The sequence below is a fragment of the Dreissena polymorpha genome, chromosome 7, assembly GCF_020536995.1.
Source record: "Dreissena polymorpha isolate Duluth1 chromosome 7, UMN_Dpol_1.0, whole genome shotgun sequence".
Classification (NCBI taxonomy): Eukaryota; Metazoa; Mollusca; class Bivalvia; order Myida; family Dreissenidae; genus Dreissena; species Dreissena polymorpha.
Window position 1 is genome coordinate 59387649 of NC_068361.1, and position 20348 is coordinate 59407996.

Sequence of the window (20348 nt, forward strand, 5' to 3'; positions counted from 1 at the left end):
AAAAGAAAAAAGTAACCCTCAACAGGGCTCGAAACACTGACCCCTGGAGTAAAAGTATAATTCATTTAGACCACTCGGCCATCCTTCCTCATGCAGTAATAGATGTACTTTATACTAAATATTAGCAATCCTCGTAGTTTTACAAAATTTAACGACAACAACAGAACTCTCCAAGTTATTTAATCGTTTCGCGTTGCAACGCTTTATAATTTTCAGGTTTTAAATCGTCAAAAGATGCATATAATAGCTTTTTTAAAGCAAGGTAAATGCTCAGTATTACTGTTTCCTCACAAATATCATAACTAAAACGAAAATTTGCGAATCTGAAACAACTTTTTTTCAATTTTATCAATTTACCAAAACGTTAAAAGGCACTTTTAAAACAAGGATGTTTGTTATCAAACCTTTACTTAATCTGTACATTAATGATTTGAGTGAACACATAAACAATAGTGATATAGGCATTGACTTGGATGGAAAATTGGTGAATCACCTATTTTACGTGGATGACCTTATATTGTTAGCAAAAAACGAAGAACACCTACAGCTACTGATCGATATACTATCTCAATGGTGCACGATTAACAACATGACAAATACCAATAAAACGAAATTCTACATATTAGAACAGCTATTAATACATAGCCGACGGAGTTTGTGTTCAAGTGCAACCAAGAAATTATAATCTAGGCCTCGTTTTAACAGATACATTGGACTATTCTGTAACCGCAAAACACATAGCACAGTCAGCGTCTAGATCGCTAGGATTACCGATCTCGAAGTATAAAGCGCTATGTGGAATGGACTATGAAGTCTTTACTAAGCTATACGACACAATGGTGTGGTCAACAATAACCTACGAGCTGCAATATGGAGAATACAGGAATTCCCATGTATAAATGCCGTCGATCACAAAGCCTTTCGCTCTTTCTAGGTGTAGGGAGATATACACCGAACGCACCAGTTACAGGAGACATGGGATGGACCCAACCGCACATTCGACAGTGGAAATCAGTGCTAGGGCAATGATTTTTCGCTTAAACAGGATGGACGATAACAGACATAATAAACAGTGATTTGAATACTTCACTAGACAGGGCGCACGACGAAACAAGTGGAGCAAAACGATAATTTCATCAGTCAATAAAAAACTGCAAAATGCCGCTCTTAGCCATTGTCACATGTACAGCAAAGATCAACAAAAGTCGATAATTAATAGCTATCAACAAAACCATGTAGAACGAATTTAAGCGTAAGACACCGTTAATAGAGAACATGGTCAAATACGCGCAAATGGGAGTAATAAACTTCGGAACTAAAGGCAGTTTAAGACAGAATTCACTGTAGAGCCATACGTCAAGTGTAATACGATAAGTCGAGCACAACGTAGTGCCTTGGCAAAATTCCGCTGTGGGGTTGCACTTCTTCGTATAGCAACAGGACGGTATGAAGGTGTACCGAAAATTGAACGACATTGTTTTATCTACGGAATACCGTTAGGGTCATCGTGGTTACACATTAAAATCCAAAGGGCGACAATGCGAAAGTGCGATAGTACGATGGCGACAATGCGATAGTACGATGGCGACAATGCAATGCAACAACGCGATAGTAACATGGCGACAATGAAATAGTACGATGGCGACAACGCAATAGCACGATGGCGTCATCGTATTATATATATATATATATATATATATATATATATATATATATATATATATATATATATATATATATATATATGTGTGTGTGTGTGTGTGTGTGTGTGTGTGTGTGTGTGTGTGTGTGTGTGTGTGTGTGTGTGTGTGTGTGTGTGTGTGTGTGTGTGTGTGTGTGTGTGTGTGTGTGTGTGTGTGTGTGTGTGTGTGTGTGTGTGTGTGTGTATTATATATTTCCCGACACATAAAGTGCATTCGCGTTGGAGGTGATTATGTGGAAAAGATTTGACAGTTGTTAACTTAATAACGTCATTGACGTTGAACAGAAACGTTACACGTGCGTCGGTGTGCGCATTGTGCACATGTTTTAATCTCTGATATATATTTATTGTTTTATGTATTTCCATGATATTTGGAGAGTATATTTGGAAAGGACGAAATATTCTTAACATGCTTTTTGTTTGTCCATTTATGTTACCAAATGAAAGTTATAGCGAAAATCCACGAACTTCTGGAACACCCCTCGTATATATATTTTACCCAACATAGAGCCGATATATAACGAAGGAGAACACGCTCTGCTGACAACCCAAAAGTAATGGTACACACGGTTGTTATCAAACCGCAGACGTTTTATTACATACTAAAGTAAATAATCTTACGAAGGTTACGGAGATAGTCGATATATCACGATTGGTATTTCCCTAACGACATTTCACTCTGGATCAGCAGACGATTTATTTCATAAATCAATCTATCTTACGGAGGAATCCGAGATAGCCGATGTATCACGATTGACGACATTTAGCGAAACAGAGATAAACTTTAGGGCGTAGAAGGAAGTAGGACATTTATAGTGTTTTATTGATTTATTTGGATATCAGTTAGTGTTCATATATATAATTTGGTAACGTAATAAAGCAAGAAAATAAAATTGTCTATAATTTCATTTTTATGTAAAAGATATTGAAAGTATATATTAAACTTAACAACAGTGGTTTTCAAATCGAAAGTAGAAACAAGTTCAAACACAATTTCACAATGGCTTCTAAAAGATTTGTGGATTCAAACCGAGACAATGCAGGCGACTTTATTGGAGAAAGTGCTGTGACACAATCATGCGAGCCCTGTATGAAAACCAACATATCAAAAACTGCTACGGTTTTCTGCAAGGATTGTGATGAATACCTGTGCGATACGTGCGAAAATCCGCACACGGTCTATAAACCAGGTCAGCATAACATTGTCAATTCACAGGGCAGTAAATCTTCGTCCGTAATACTCGACATGAAAGGAATGGACAAGTGCCATGAACATGCACGAGAAATAGAGTTTTTCTGCCAGGATCATTCTAAGCTTTGCTGTCTTTCATGTGTTCTCATTCACCGGAAATGTGACCAATTGGATGAAATAGCCAAAGTATCCAGACAAACACGACCCGAGCTTCAAGCATTAAAACATTCATTGATAAAATTGCAATCCGAGGCTGACGATTTTTTAGCGGATTGTAAGCAGTCGGAGACTGGCTTAAATGAGTCTATTGCAAAGATTTCTTCAGAGGTGGATACGATGAAAGATCGTATCATAAAATTGTTTGAAGAAGCAAAGCAGAAATTAATAAGTGAGGCAAAACAATTTAAAATTGCGGACGTCAAACGAATTGGGAATAAACGTGACGCCTCGCTCAAAGTTAAGGAAGAACTAAATAAGGTATTGTCGATGTGCTGTGTCGTTTTAGACAGCGGGACGCCCAGTCAACAGTATATTTATTCAGAATTAATGAAGGAGAAACGGAAAACTATCGAATCAACTATGGATGACCAAAGAAAGATTAAATTCTTATCAACAATGACAGTGTCTTTTCCAAAACAGGTTACTTCCCTTCTTGAGATGGGAAGCAATTCTATTATCTATAAACTGAATTGTGTAGGCAACAAGACAGGTATTTTATTTAACAGTTAGTTTACATTTGGTCTAATTCAAATAACAGTATTTGTCGATGAAGTCCAGAGAATAAGTTCAAAATTGTAATAACGATTTAAATATTTGGATACTGTTACAATAGAACAGTTATTTAAAAAATAAAATCATAAAATGTAGTCTATATGCAAATTTTTCAGAGTTGCCCGGTACAGTACGGTAAAAATAAACATAAGTAACTAGCAGTACTTGAGATGATAAAAAATATTTACATGCACAAAAAATAAATATACTGATAATTTAAAATATTGTATTTTCATTTTTTTCACATATATGTAGTAAATTTCAAACTTTAAAAAATTAAAAAGGAATGAACAAAGAAACACAAAATTGTTGTAAGCGATAAGACGAGAGCTGCGCGGCCAATAACAAAAAATACATACGGAGCATGAACTGAATTTGATCATGATCGAGATGATGATGATGATGACGATGATGGTGGTGTTGGTAATGATAATGGTGGTGGTGATGATCAGATGATGGTGAATAGATGATGATGGTGGTGGTGGTGATGATGATGATGGTGATGATGATGATGATGATGATGATGATGATAATGATGGTATTGATGATGATGGTGATGATGATGATGATGACCCGGTCATAGATTGACTTAAAAAATCAAAACGCACAATGTATTATATTCCAACAAGCAAAGTGCCGTTTTGGTAATGGATACACCTTAATCAAAGAATCATAAACAACTTTAATCAAGTGAACATATTTGAAGGAAAATATTTGTTTTACATTATCGAATAAAACAATAACGAAGTTTTACTATGTTTATGGTACAACATACATATTATTTACTACCACAACAATATCATTTGCAACCCCTTCATTACATGAGTTCATGTTAGAATCCTGGGATTCTTAGGAAACTTGTGTTATGTTCTGAGTTTTTTATCTTCCTTACAGTCATTTTTAGGCTGTCCGTGTTATGACAGTAATTAATGTCAACTGGTCACCGAGAATCGAACATACAGTGCTGTAAACATAGTTGATATAATGATTTATTAATTCGTTCGGTATAGGTATTCCAACGCTTGTTGATGATGTTGATTATGATTAATAGTATCATTATCTTAATAATCATATAGTGATGATGATGAGGAGGAGGGCGATGATGATGATATTTATATACTTTTAAGAAAACACATACATTTTCAAATAAAGCTTCAAAAATAAAGAATGTATTATATTCCAGCATGCAAAGTGCCGTTTTTGTATATTAATAAAAGAATCATATACGAATTTATCATGCCTGTTTACCTCACTCCATCGATTGATTTGGTATATTTAAAAAAAAGAGCATAAAAAATACCCACTTATATGCTTATCCCTTATTAGCCCAGTGCAACAGAATTTCCTCCAAAATAGTATATAAAACGTATCTCAAACGAAAGAAGTCTATCTTGACATAATAATTATGTAAGATCATATACATACATGTATAATGGTTTTATTTGTTAAGTTTTTTCATGGCACTTTACAAATACAACGATATGTGAACAAGGTTAACTGGACTCATTTTAATACAACAATGTGTAATTATATAACAATAATACAAATTAATATTGGTGATAATAATATAATTACTTGTTAATGTCTTTATTTGTTGTTTTTTATTATTATTTCAGTGGATACCAGTCCCATCAGCTTATCCCAACCAAGGCCACTCATCCTGGAGCAGCTCGTATCCGTGGATCTACCAAAGACTGGAGATGATGAGAGGAAGCCTCTCCTCACTGGACTGGACTTCCTGCCGGACGGGAGACTGGTAGCCGTGGATAACCAGAACAAGACATGTATCATACTGAATGAGCGACTACAGAGACTTGGAACACCGTACAAGTTCAAGAGTAACCCACAATGCGTAGTATGTGTGTCTCATGATACACTGGGTGTAACGTTTGGTGGTGGTAAAGCAGTATGTCTCCTGTCTGTGAGTACAGACAATACCATCTGGCTGACCAGGGCGATCAAAACATCATCCGAGTTCGACTCTATATGCTGCATGTCTCCATCTAACATGGTCGTGAGTACGTACAATGATCCCCGTCCTGCTAGAATGATATCAGTGGACGGGGTAGAGACTGACTTTGAGCACATAACGTTTCCTGTGAAGACGTACAAAATATGGGAGAGTAAATGCACGTATGTCCAGTCTAAGAACACGTTAGTACTGACTGACCAACCCGCTAACACTGTGTACATGTACGACACCGTGAATGGCACATCTAGAGCAGTCACTAATGAGAACATACAGGGACCTCGTGGTGCCTGTGTAGAACCTGGTGACACGGTGCTGGTGTGCAGTCAGAATAACCACTCCATCGTGCACCTGACCATTGACGGTAAAATACTCGGTACATACCCAGTGGATATGGAGTACCCGCGCAGCATATGTGTGTCTAAGTATGGCACTAGGCTGGCGGTGTCCAACATCGCTAGAGGCAACACGAAACTTCAGTTGTATAAGATATCACCGGCGATGAATTAGATGACTAATGAGATGTTGACCGTGCGATCATTTTACACACATACTAACAATAACACATGTAGCGTATTATGTGTGTCTCATGAAGTACTGTGTGTAACGCGTTATAAAGTAGTATGTGTGTCTCATGATACACTGTGTGTAACAGGTGATGGTTATAAAGTAGTATGTCTCCTGTCTGTGGGTACAGACAATACCATCACACTGACCAGGGAGATCAAAACATCATCAAAGTTTGGCGCTATGAAGTTCCCGTACAGCATATGTATGTCTAAGGATGGCACCAGACTGGTGTTGTCCAACAGCGCTAAAGACGCCGGGAAAATTCAATTGTATAAGATCTCAACGGCAATGAGTTAGATGACTAGTAAGATGTAAATATTATCCATGTGATCAGGCATTCTACACGATTATTAAATATAACTTACGTGTATTGGTGTTGTTAAATCAACTCGGAATGCTATCATGTTTAAAGAAAATTGAATAGTGTTGTTTAAAGGTTTAATCGTCGAAGAATTTCGAACGATTTCGAACTACCTATACATTTTGCATTTGTTATAAAGTAAAATGTGTCTTTATACTGAACTTCAAGAAATTTTTAGTGTAAATTTGAAAATATTAAAATATATTGTTTATGTAATTCTATTTTAATTTGCATTTCATGCAACATAACCGGTGTGTACGTTAGTTAGTCGCGTTGAATATTTCTAAATGTATGCTAATTTTGGAAAATAATAACTATAACTTAATTTACATTGCTATGCATATGTGTTTTAATGCCATGGAAGCAATTTTGCGTTCATTCAAAATAATGCTTGTTTTGCTTAGCCTAGATCATCTACAAATTATATAATTATCAACAAAAGTCGAGTAGAACTAGAATTCCCTGAGCGTGTCACCTCTGCCTGTAAATAGGTTTATAAGCCTTGTATCGTTCTAATGTTCAGGATGCTATATAAAGCCGTTAGTTGTAGTTGTGGTCGTTTGTTTTAAATAAATTAGCAAAACGATAATATAAAATAAATTCTAGCATATTTGCTTTATCTAAGGTTCGCTATAATTTTATTTTTTAAAAACACACAATATTAATTGCACTTTGTAACAATTTAATGTATTCGTGAATTTCTGGGTCCGAGAAAACACACGCTATAATTGAAAACCTTATGATTCATAACACTCTGATCAGACATCCCCATATCAACGTGTGGAGAATGATAAAACAGGGAATTCGTGTAAGGTAGTAAACACATCATATTCAATGATCAGAAAATGTGTTTACAAGTCATATAATAATATAATTTTCTTGAATCAATGATAAATTTTATATGAATAACATGCAATTCAAATTGATGAAACCATATTAAATAAGGGCTGTTTGTAAAACATGCATGCCCCACATATGTGCTGTCAGTTGTAGTGGCAGCCATTGTGTGGATAAGTTTTTTGTCACTATGACCTTGACCTTTGACCTAGTGATCTGAAGATCAATAGGGGTCATCTGCCAGTCATGATCAATGTACCTATGAAGTTTCATGATCATAAGCCTAATTATTCTTGAGTTATCATCAGGAAACCATTTAACTGTTTTGGGTCACTGTGACCTTGACCTTTGACCTAGTGACCTGAAAATCAATAGGGGCCATCTGCCAGTCATTATCAAGGTACCTATGCAGTTTCATGATCCTAGGCGTAAGCATTCTTGAGTTATCATCCTGAAACCATTTTTCTGTGTCGAGTCACCGTGACCTTGAACTTTGACATAGTGACCTGAAAATCTATAGGGGTCATCTGCAAGTCATGATCAATGTACCTATGAAGTTTCATGATCCTAGGCGTAAGCGTTCTTGAGTTATCATCCGGAAACCATTTTACTGGTTCGAGTTACCTTGACCTTGACCTAGTGACCTGAAAATCAACAGGGGTCATCTGCGAGTCATGATCAATGTACCTATGAAGTTTCATGATCCTAGGCGTAAGCGTTCTTGAGTTATCATCCGGAAACCATTCGGTGGACGGACCGACCGACATGTGCAAAACAATATCCCCCTCTTCTTCGAAGGGGGGCATAAAAATCTTAAATGTATGCATATATCTGTAAGAATTCGGCAAAATCAAAACAAGATAGGGGTTCTTAAACACGATCGTAAGGCCTCCGTGGTAGAGCGTTCGATGTTAACACAAGTGGTCTCGGATCGGAATCCTTCTGGATGCAACAATAGATTGCCATTGAGTAAGAGGCACGGGTATTGCCAATATCCACGCACAGTTGTTGTTCATGCTCTCACATACAATCTCTACAATCACAAGAAAATCCTACCAGATTTTGTAGGTCAGTTTTATTATGTCCCCCACCACTATATGTGAAAGGTCAAGGTCATCCTTCAAATATATGGGTAAAAATCGCCAATTTAATGTACTCTTTTGCAATATTGAAGATAGCAGCTTGATATTTGTATGCATGTGTATCTCATGGAGCTGCACATTTTGAGTGGTGAAAGTGAAGGTCATCCTTCAGGGTCAAAAGTCAAATATATGGGGACATAGTGTTTAACAAACACATCTGTTTTTTGTTTTATTATCGTATTATGAAAAGAAGTATCTTTTTCTTTTATGTTTCGGAAAAAAGCGTACACGATTAGGTTCATAATAAAAAATTACGTGAATAAAAAAAAAGTAAAAATAAATCTGCGCGGAGGTTGGGGTATTGCGCCCGACAAACCGCTTCCGCATTGTAATAATATGTGGCACCGATGAATCGTTAAATAACAGTACATACAAGATCGGACGGGCGCAGGGACTACACACATTTAAACTAGATGATCATATGAAGTGTGTATTAGTTTGCAATAACTATCAGCACAATCACTCGAACGATCGATTTTTTATTCACACGTTATTTTTTCTTATACTAGAAGGTCTAATTTAACTAAACGAAATGTAGCAATACTCAAAATCTCCTATCGGCCTTCTAGCCTCAATGAAATGCAATGTCCATAGCATAAACCGTTAACACTTTCAAATTTCGCGCCTAAATGTTCATGCATGCGCAGTCGAGCCACATGACATCATCACGGAAAATCGAGCGCGTGCGCCTGTGCAGACGATGGTCTCATTTTATCGTCTGCCAAGGCTGCCGATTCATCGCCTCAGTAGCTTTGTGTTCGTCGGAAGGAGCGCCCGACAGCGAAGAAAGAAAATAGTGTTTTAATAAACAAATAAAATCAACTGGCAATATGAGAGAAATTGTACATGTCCAGGCTGGACAGTGTGGAAACCAAATTGGAGCCAAGGTAAACCATTTTTTTGCGTTTGGTTTATTATGACTTCAATTGTCATTGAGCCGAGCAAGTATTATCAGTTGTTGTTATCATCAAGTTAATAGTCTCAACGTTTGATGGTGTAAATGTCTGGAATATTTTTACGGTCAAATGTCGTGCGGTATGTCAGCTATGTTAATGTGTACACACATAAAATTGTATGAGTATACTGCAGCCTAGCCTTAACATCGGTGATGGAGTAATAATTGAACGTTGTTTTATGTATGTATCATTTGCATGATTCATAGGCAAGCTGATATAGAAGGTGCATGTCTTCGATGGATACCTTTATTTCAAAATCAAATATTCAACAGCAGATATTGAATCTTTTTATTTTTGTATGTGTATTATATTTATATGTTTATATATTATATCATTGAAATCAGTGATCAATTGCTTTACTATAAAATACATGTACTTTAAACTTAAGTCTAATTGCATATTATGTGTGTTAAACACTTAATAATTTATTACTTTTTTCAAAATGGGCTATTTATACGAATACCATTTTAATCAACGTATATCTTGAATATTTCATTTGGGTTCCAGAGAATGTTCTCAATAAACAACTAACCATTATTCATAAGACCAACAGGACAATGGAAAATTCAATAGTCTGACTACCGCTCTCTTCTGTTACCATGGTTACAATGCACTGACTCATGCGCGGTAATGTTCCGTTTGGAACTAATTTGTCTTCTGTCGGCTGCTGCAAGTGTTTAATTAACGTCTGCTACGCAGTGGTACCGGTATTATTAATTTTGTTCGACGATTACTATAACTACTATCGTACAAATTGTGCACTGCTTTTTATTCCAGACAAGCGCAAATGTATGTATTTCCTTCATTAATTACATATAATAATTGAGTGTTTATTTTCGAGATATTAACATTAAAAATCTCCTGATAGGTTCCTGTTAAATCACATCATCGAAAGCATAATAAAAATAAATATTTCCCCTTTTCAAGGAAGTGTAAACTCGAAAGCCGAGAATTAAGTGTCTTACAGAAAAAAACAGGTCAAAACCCTCCGCTCGGTACTTGCAATGTACATTAATCCTTTTAATGCATGGAGTTTCGCTTCTAAAATAATTGCTCTTTTGTATAAATTTAAAATGTGATGAAAGTTCTTTGAAATCGTCAGTGTTATAAATTAATGACGCGCTTTGAATAAAAATGACCCGAAGGGCATACATGGGGATGAAATAAATTAATAAACTAGTCATTTAGTTAGCATTAATTTACGGCGAAAATGTTTTTAAAAGAACACAATCTTTCGCTATTGAATACAGACGTGCAGTTACCTATCTGTTCAATTCTTGTGCACATGTGTTTATAAGCAGTGTGCGTGTAAATAATGTAGCATGAAGTACATGCTGGAAACATTATCATTGGAATAACAACAATCAACAGTATACAGAGATTTGTTCGAAGGCCCGCTAGGCGTGTCTAACTTCAAAGTTAACCCCAAAATACTGAGGGAAAGGTTTGTTGTAATTAATACCATTTCCAAATCCTGTTGAAAGCAATTACTGACTCAAATATGACCTAAACAATATCATGATTATTCGCCAAGACTCATCACTACACGGGCGAGACATGCGCTATAAAACTGAAACATTTTAGAAGAACATGTGATTCCAACTTTCAATAACTTGTTCGTACTAAGTCATCAAATTACAGTTTCATGATTGTATGCAGACGCAATCATTTTATTGATTGGATGGTGTCCCATGACCAAGATTAACATATATATTAGCCACGCTCTGTGCCAAGGGGGTTTAATGAATGTCCGTAAAGTGCAGTCCGCACAGGCTGATCAGGGACGACACTTTCCGCTTAAACTTGATTTTTGCTAAGAAGAGATTAATTTCTGTAAACGAAAAATATAAAAGCGGCTTTATGCACATGCATTAAACCCCCTTTTAACAGAGCACGGCCCATATATAAGTGTGTGGATCTTGCAGACATTTGTGTCCACGCTTACGTTCGCTCTCTTACGTAGATTGTACAGAGTATATTTTATAGAGGTCATTAGATACAAAAGCAGATAATGAGTCTTATCATCTGCTGCGCTTCTCGAAGACAGGTGCGCATTGTGCTGTTCGTTGAAATTCCACCATCTGTTCAGTCATTTGAAAGAATTGGATCATACCATCGTATTTCAAAGGCATTACGGTGAGAGGAAACTTACATTACTGTAGCAAATGAATCGATACGATGATGTAAGAACATACTCCTTTTTTTACGTTTCAAGCTCTATGGCTTTTTTTTCTACGAAACAATATGGAACTCGGCCAAATGAATATATGATAATCAGTACATTTCAATTTCTAAAGAAAGCAATGCTCATGGAACTCTGATTTTTATAGAATAATCTGAGATCCATTGTGTACACACCGGTCTTACTGACGATAACGTAGTGAGGTCACCATCTATGTTTAGAATGATCTGAGATCCATATTACTGTGCCAGTGAACAATGACGTCATGTCTTGCGATAAAAGATTCGACTGTGCAACAGAGGATAATTTGTAATCGATTAATTGGCTAATTGTATCGTCTCAGACAAATACGGTTAGTCATACAAACCGGTAATAACCATTAACAAAAATCGTTTATTCTTATAAAAGACCCACAACATTATTCCGATTCAATGCGCTTAATTAATCGCTTACAATTAAGTCATTTTACAAATTTGAATTACACCAGAACGGGTTTTTCATTCCACGAATACGTAATTTGCAGTTTGTTATTACATACACCGTAAATATGGTTACAACATAATTTCAAACAATGTCATGATCTCATTTAAACATTTGCATGGGAATTAATTTAAGTATTTTTGATAACAGTTGAACCACGAGATATGCAAAGCATTTGCACCTGCACTCTTTGAATTCCTTTTTAACTGAACGCATAACTGCTTTGATTTGTGCGGTGTAACTATGGCCTGATACGTTATAGAAAAACATTTAAAACAGCAAGCGTTATACATCGGCTTTCTCCGGACTCCTCCGTAAGAATTTATGGAAAAAAAATCGTCTGCTGATCCATATACTTTCCCCATATACGATCCATACTCCTACTCCCTTCGACTAATATATATACATGGAACTGCATCAGAAATATGCCAATATTCTCCAGACATCGCTCGGGAGATCTCAGATCGTTTTCCATATAGCGGCAAATTATGCGGGAGCCACGCAGCCGCGACCACGTGCGACCATTTCCGGTGTGCCTTCGGGAGGATTTGTTACCGGCTTCATTAGAACCCGTGTTATATTGATTTTGTTGAATATTTCATGAGCTGGGTGTAGTATGTCCGAAATATGTTTGTTCGTGGGTAATTTGAACAGAACATCAGTTTTATGACTTGACATCGGGAACAGCTTTATCCAATGAATGTAACTCCGTTTTGAAAAGCAAAGTTATAGATGGTATTACTGGTGCATGTGAACGTAAACCTGACTGTTGAGTTCCGCTTGCACGTGAAAATATGGCCAACCAAGTGTGTGTATTTCGAAGTTTATAACGTCCTTTCCGAGCCAGAGGGTACATCATGTGTGGACCCGGAGTGTGCCCCAGCACTCTTACCTCATTAACTTGCTAGACCCTTGAAAGCTGGGGCAGATTTAGAATTATAGCTTCAATTCCAGCTATTTTATTGGTACTGATATTACAATTTTGGTGTGGTCTTGTAATATGGGTTGGGGGGGGGGGGCCGGACAACCCAGAGGAAACCCCACCTGTCTGGTATAGTGACCACTTACCAAATCCACAAGCTGCTTATAAAGAGACTTGAACTCGTGTCGCCTAGGTGAGAAGCGAGTGTAGCAACCTCTGCGCTAGCGTGACAGCAATCGCTAACCAAAGAATGTGTTAACCATATTCCACGTATCCGTTACGTGGACATGGATTTCTTTTCCGGGTACATACAAATTTACGTTTATGCTCGCATGCACGTGAAATACACCATTGAACCCGGTTTTCTATGGGCACGCGATCAATGTTAACATAAACGTGAACATTTTGTGATACCTGTACAAAAGAAGAGATGTCTACCAATTGAGCCGTTGGTTATATTCCACGTGTCCGGTGGTCAAATATGAACATCTTCCGTGAATATGAAACTTCGCTTAACGAGCGATTGTTCACGTTTACGGTCGTTTTACGCATAACCAAATAGGCGACGATGTGTAGTGGGGAAGCTTATTTACGACAGAAAAAAACATGTTAATTAAATGATAAATACGAGAACAAATCGAAATAGATTGCGCATATATTTCATAGATGTCATTAAAAACAAACAATGTTTTCGGAGTCTTGAGATTTTCTGCGGTTCTGTGATCTTTCTCAAGATACCAAGTACTGGTTGTACCATAGACGCCAAGCACTGGTTGTATAATAGACACCAAGTACTGGTTATATCCATATACACTAAGTACTTGTTGTTCAATTGACACCAAGTTCAGGTTGTTCCATAAACACCAAGTACTGGTTGTACCATAGACATTTAGTACTGGTTGTACCATCGACACCATGAACTGGTTGTACCATACACACTAACCAGCGACATCAAACACTGGTTGTACCATAGACACCAAGTACTGGTTGTACCATAGATACCAAGTACTGGTTGTACCATAGATACCAAGTTCTGGTTGTACCCTGGAAACGCACTCGATGGTGTCTCTTTAAGCATCAGTTTGCGACATAACTCACATTATCATTATTGTAGACGTTCTTGAACTTTCGATGCATACATTCATAAAATTAATGTGAAAAAGGTTCGTGTTTTCAGCACAAACAATTGTGAATTAAATACGAAATACAAATGACATGCATCGGAATGGTATTGATGTTTATACAAGATTCTGTGTCACCCAAATGTTACACTCATATATAAGCTTGATTCAGTGTATCTAGCTAGTTTCATATACTTAAACGCGGAATGTGTATTGATTGACACTTTAGTGGTAGAAATTTAATGCCACGTATGTAGATTGTATTACTCACAATCATGCCGATGTTTGGATCAGTATATTGTTTTGCTATTTATTGCGTTCACGTTGTTTTCTCAATAGCCCTCGATTCGACCAAATACAAATAAATATTTTAATTATATATTATAAATGTATACGTTGTTTATGAATAGGGTCGGTAAGATAATGAACCAATCCCTTAAGGGGAAATAGTTCATAGAAAGAGGTTTTCTTGATGCGAGTATTTTGCATTAAAAGGTAAACCGTATTTATTTCAATAGTGTTTTGCGTGTGATTGACATGCTTAATCTGTTACTGCGTTGCTATAAAAATTGTGCTGTATTTTATATACATTATTTAATTTTAAAAACATTAATGAAACCCAAACTCATGATTCGACGTCACAAGCCGGAAAGTAGTCCCGACGTGATTATAAGATGCAAAGAGATTCAAACACTAATTAGTTACTCACTTTAGGATAAGGCACCACTGGACAGTGACAAGCTTAATGTCAAGGCTGCTGTTTTTACGCTGCCACTTCCTTTATTTCCAGTTTTGGGAAGTTATTTCCGACGAACACGGAGTCGATCCAACCGGAAGTTACCACGGTGACTCGGATCTGCAATTAGAACGGATCAACGTCTATTTTAACGAAGCTTCCGGTTAGTATATTTGTTGCCATTTTTCTTCTTTCGGTTGTTGTGGGTTTTTTGTTTATTCTGGAAGGTTTTCTCGGACAAGCATGGCATCAACCCAACAGACTGATACCACGGCGATCCCGACCTCGAGTTTAAGAGAATAAAAAAGTAAACTAAAACGAGGTGTAAGGTAACGTGCCCGCATGCTCGCGCGCACTTGTTATCATTTTGGTTGGTAATTTACTACCTACATAGCAATTGCGTTGATTGACGCGCTGGAAGAAGTGTTGTCGATCTAGAACAAAGTTTGCTTTCTTGCAAACATATTGAATTTATGAGTGTTACATGTTTCTTCTGTTGTCTATTAATGTTTGGCTTGGGCATCTTTTTTGGCAGTCGTGGACATGTGTTTATCTTCTTATGAATATGTACATTACCATTATAAAAAGCAGAATTTTTATAAGCTCATGTAAATGCAGTGCCTGATGATATAAATTATCCCGATATAAAAATCAGAGCGTAAGGTAATACATAGTAAGCGAGTGAAACCCATTTCTGGAATAATTGCATAAAAGTTAACACATTACACGTGTATATATAATAAAATTCCGTTCATTTTGCGAACAGCAATGTCATAAAAAAGAGGATATTAAAACAACAAAATATGTACTTTGTTTGTTTCTATCAAAATATTAACTACGTTTTGAGATTAATCAGTGAATGTTTCTATAAAAATATCCAACTACGTTTTGAGCTTTAAAAGGGATATTCCAAAATCAGTGATAGTGTTTCTATCAAAATATTAACTACGTTTTGAAATTAATTTGTTTCTATCAAAATATAAACTACATTTTGAAAGATTAATCAGTGAAATGTTTCTATCACAAAGATATCAGTGACTATGCATATTTCTATCAAAATATTAACTGCACCCTATTGTCAATTTAAAGGTTTCACAATGTAGCTGTAGCAGAGCATTTACACTGCTTTATATACTAGTATTAATCTTGTACAATGTTGGTGTATCACTAAATAAATTTGGTCTTCTGCTTAAGGATTAACATGCACAGTATAATTACCATTTTTATATCGATACACAGAAGACCTCTAACCACTTATTTGATGATACACCAAAATGAACAGCATCTAATTACATGTATACTTCTTTATCAGGGTAGCTTTGCTTGAAACTTAAATATCATAGATACACTATAAGTGCTAAAATTCCTAGTGAGAAAACAAAGTTTAACCCTTCATGGATGGAGAAGTTGGACAACAGTGGAAAAACACTGGGATCATGGTGCAAGAGAGATACCGGCAATGAGTTTGCAAGATATTGTACTGTCTGAATGAAGTCCATCTTGTAGTAATTCTGGTGCTAATCAACTTATAAGTCATGCAGATGGATAAAAACACAAGGAAAACATGAAATACATGCATGATAATTCACAAAAGCGTTTGTTTGGAAGTGCCCAAAAGCCAAGCAGCTCTCAGGGTTGTGGGGATAAATCTATCTGTATGCAAGTACATCCATCACACAAGGAACAGGTACAAAAGGCTGAAATCTTCTGGGCCCTTAAGGTAGCTTCAAGTGGGTATCCATACAGAACATGTGATGGCACTTCTGCTCTTTTTCAAGCTATGTTTCCTGGACCTGTGTCTAAAAAATAAGTATTATGTATTCCTACTTTTGAGGGAAAAGTTCCTACTTTTTCCTTCTTTTTTCCTACTTTTCTTGCAAAAGTAGTTCCTATTTTTTCCTACTTTTTGAAAAAAGGCCACTTGACAGCCTGCATATGGTTACATATTTGGCCATATCTCGAGCTTATCTGTTTTAGAATATTTAGCAAAATATTGTGACTTTTATGCGTTGACTGTTTTTCATTAAACAATTCATTTGTCGTATACCGCCATTTTACTTCGACTATTGGCACTCGTGCGCTATAACATTTCTTAGATTAATAATACAGGTTAATGTATTATAAAATTTTATTAAACCTTTATTAAATCTCAGATTTTAAAAACTATAAATAGTATATGATGTCAATCGATAAAATTGTTAGGCCGGGCTGGCTAGCACAGTTTTATGCCGCGCTATATGCTCTGTTTGTGCGCAATTAGCCAGTCCGGTCTCACCACTTTTGTAGGAACTGGAAATTAAAATAACTTAAAGTTCTTAGAACATCCCTTCTACCACTACGGCAGTTGTTTGTTACAAACAGCATTAGTTGAAATGAGCGATGTTTGCCGATTATATCGATTAGCTAGGCTTATCGGTGAAATGTTTTAGCAGATTTACTGGTCCCCTCCTATGACTGGATAACTGTTTACAACCAAAATGCATACACATAAATACCAACTTAACCCATGTATGCCTAGCGTCTAGAAAAAAGGCCTTTGCAAACAGCCTAGACCCAGATGAGACGCCGCATGATGCGGTGTCTCATTAGGGTCTGCGCTGTTTGCTTAAAGGAATTATTGTAAAAAATATTCTAAATATAGAAATAAATATACAAGACACCCCTAATTTTGGAAATAAATTGATCCAATTTAGAAGATGGTAGAGTCCACTAGGCATAAATTGGTTAATTAAATTGAATACTTTTTCGTGCAGGTATCGGACACCGTTGTGGAGCCATATAATGCCACCCTCTCAGTTCACCAGCTCGTTGAGAACACGGATGAGACCTACTGCATCGACAACGAGGCTCTGTACGACATCTGCTTCCGGACACTTAAACTGACCACCCCGACTTACGGGGACTTGAACCATCTTGTCTCTGCCACCATGTCCGGTATCACCACCTCGCTGCGATTTCCCGGTCAGCTGAACGCCGATCTTCGTAAACTTGCCGTCAACATGGTTCCATTCCCCCGTCTGCATTTCTTCATGCCCGGTTTCGCTCCTCTTACATCCCGTGGTAGCCAGCAGTACCGGGCTCTCACGGTCCCTGAGCTCACACAGCAGATGTTCGACTCCAAGAACATGATGGCTGCCTGCGATCCACGTCACGGCAGGTACCTCACCGTTGCGGCCATGTTCCGTGGCAGAATGTCTATGAAGGAAGTCGACGAACAGATGTTGAACGTCCAGAACAAGAACAGCAGCTACTTCGTCGAATGGATCCCCAACAACGTGAAGACCGCTGTCTGCGACATCCCGCCACGTGGTCTCAAGATGTCCGCCACCTTCATTGGTAACAGCACCGCCATTCAGGAATTGTTTAAGCGCATCTCCGAGCAGTTCACAGCTATGTTCAGACGAAAAGCTTTCCTCCATTGGTACACCGGCGAGGGCATGGACGAGATGGAGTTTACTGAAGCCGAGTCGAACATGAACGACTTGGTGTCCGAGTATCAGCAGTACCAGGACGCCACCGCCGAGGAGGAGGGCGAGGTGGACGAAGGAGAGGATGCGGAGGAACCCGAGGCGAATTGAACTACTTCGGCATGTTCCGTCAAACGTCGGGAGGCTTCGGCCGTGGACGACGTCCCAATGTAGCAAAGCTCTCGTAAATTGGAAAAAATGAAGACAATAAACCAAAAATACAGTTATCGTAAACTTATGTGCAGTTGCGTACATGTGTTCAAAATTAGTTTAGATGTATTTGTTAAAATGATCTTTTATTACATTCTTAACTGCTAAGCTTATTTTGTTTTCTATGTTGCATTTTTTGTATTTCGGCAAATTTTATTTGCTCTTGTGATATTTTGGACCATTTGTACAGTGTGTTACGGGCCGTATTCTACATAATAAACGTGTGCTACTGCTTTGTGTAAATTACTTTGCAATCTTTATTTGAACTTAATTCCCAAAAATGGAACTTGCTCAAGTATCTATTTGTGCATATAGTCACTAGATGAGTAAGTTAATTTGTTTTAGTTTTTTTTCTTTGGTTAGCTGGTTAAACAGTACTGAGTGCATATACTTATTCCAGTAACTGAAAAGAAAACTAGTAATAACGCTTTTATTTGCATTTCTTCAACTTTTTATACATCAATAATGGCTATATAAATAATTTCTGCATACCTTTCCATATTAATATAATTTGAACTAGTATACCTGTCTATTAATTCTAACACGTTTATATATTCTTGTGAATTTAAGTCTCGGAAAGAGAAGTAAAATTAATCCAAGGGCAGTGACTCTAGCAATGATGATGTCGAGTAAAAGTCGAATTCAATCTCTTGTCAAACCGACGATATATTTTGAAAACTTTCTAAAACGACATGATTTTTACACATGCCCTAATATTTGTTTTCCATTGAAGTAAGACTTCAAAACCTCACACAATGGCAAATAGACTTCGTGAACAGTATATACATTTCATTACGACTTGTACATTGTACGTCGTCACTCTGACCGTCAGTCTTAATCAAATTATATTACAGACATCAAAATGTCACGTTAAACGGAAGCGATTCTACAGTACTAAGTAGTGTTTGTTAAATAATATCTAACAAAACACACGACAGTGGTACGAAACAACCGCATTATAACAAAATATCGTGACAGGGTGGCTGTCGGTTATTACATTGTTTACATTTATGGGAAAAAACGGGAAAGAAACAAAAATGGAAAGAAGATTATCTTACGCACGCCATGTATAATAATATTATTAAAATAAATAGCGCACATTTTTGCTAAGTTTAAAGCTAGCAAAATATTTAACAATCAGACATATCTATTTCACAACAGTACAAAACTAATATTTTTAAGTTGTATAGAATTTGTGTGGGAATGGCACATATACCAAATACCACATGGATCATTATGCTATTAATAATAAATAACACACCTATAAACGTAATGTGGAAACACAATGGAGCCTCGATCTGAGAAAACTGGGCTTAATGCATGTCCATAAAGTGTCGTCCCAGATTAGCCTGTGCAGTCCGCACAGGCTAATCAGGGACGACACTTTAAGCTTTTATGGTATTTTTAATTTCAAGGAAGTCCATCCTTACCGAAAATCAAGTTAAGGCGGAAAGTGTCGTTCCTGTTTAGCCTGTGCGGACTGCACAGGCTAATCTGGGATGACACTTTACGCGCATGCATTAAGCCCAGTTTTCTCAGAACAAGGCTCAATGTATAACAATAAGGCCTGACCTGATATTTAGGCGGACCGGTTAGCGCAGTGGTTGGTACAATCGCATGTCACCTAGGCGACCCGGGTGCAATGCCCGATCCCGGAAGCATATGAATTTGGTTGGATGCCATCCTGCGTGACAAGTGTGGTTTCATCCGGGTACTCCGATTCCCCCTCG

The 20348-nt window shown here is 37.1% G+C and overlaps 2 protein-coding genes and 1 pseudogene across 10 annotated transcripts in view; all 3 read left to right on the forward strand.

The window, feature by feature from the left end:
• LOC127838718 (keratin, type I cytoskeletal 9-like) overlaps positions 1-6890 on the forward strand; it is an 89938-nt gene extending 83048 nt beyond the window's left edge. For all 9 annotated transcript variants that reach the window (XM_052366679.1, XM_052366685.1, XM_052366678.1 and 6 more), the window contains one exon: positions 5282-6890. In XM_052366679.1, the coding sequence (XP_052222639.1) occupies positions 5282-6144 (863 nt within the window). In that variant the 3' untranslated portion in view covers positions 6145-6890. The remainder of the gene's footprint in view (positions 1-5281) is intronic.
• The window catches only part of LOC127838719 (tubulin beta chain-like), a 121347-nt pseudogene extending 102496 nt beyond the window's left edge, over positions 1-18851 (forward strand).
• Positions 9265-18851, forward strand: LOC127839742 (tubulin beta-2 chain-like). Its single transcript, XM_052368129.1, has 4 exons — positions 9265-9431; positions 14996-15104; positions 15597-15604; positions 17695-18851. Exons 1-4 carry the CDS (start codon positions 9375-9377, stop codon positions 18517-18519), a joined length of 999 nt encoding a protein of 332 aa, XP_052224089.1. The 5' UTR covers positions 9265-9374; the 3' UTR covers positions 18520-18851.
• Positions 18852-20348: the final 1497 nt, after the last annotated feature.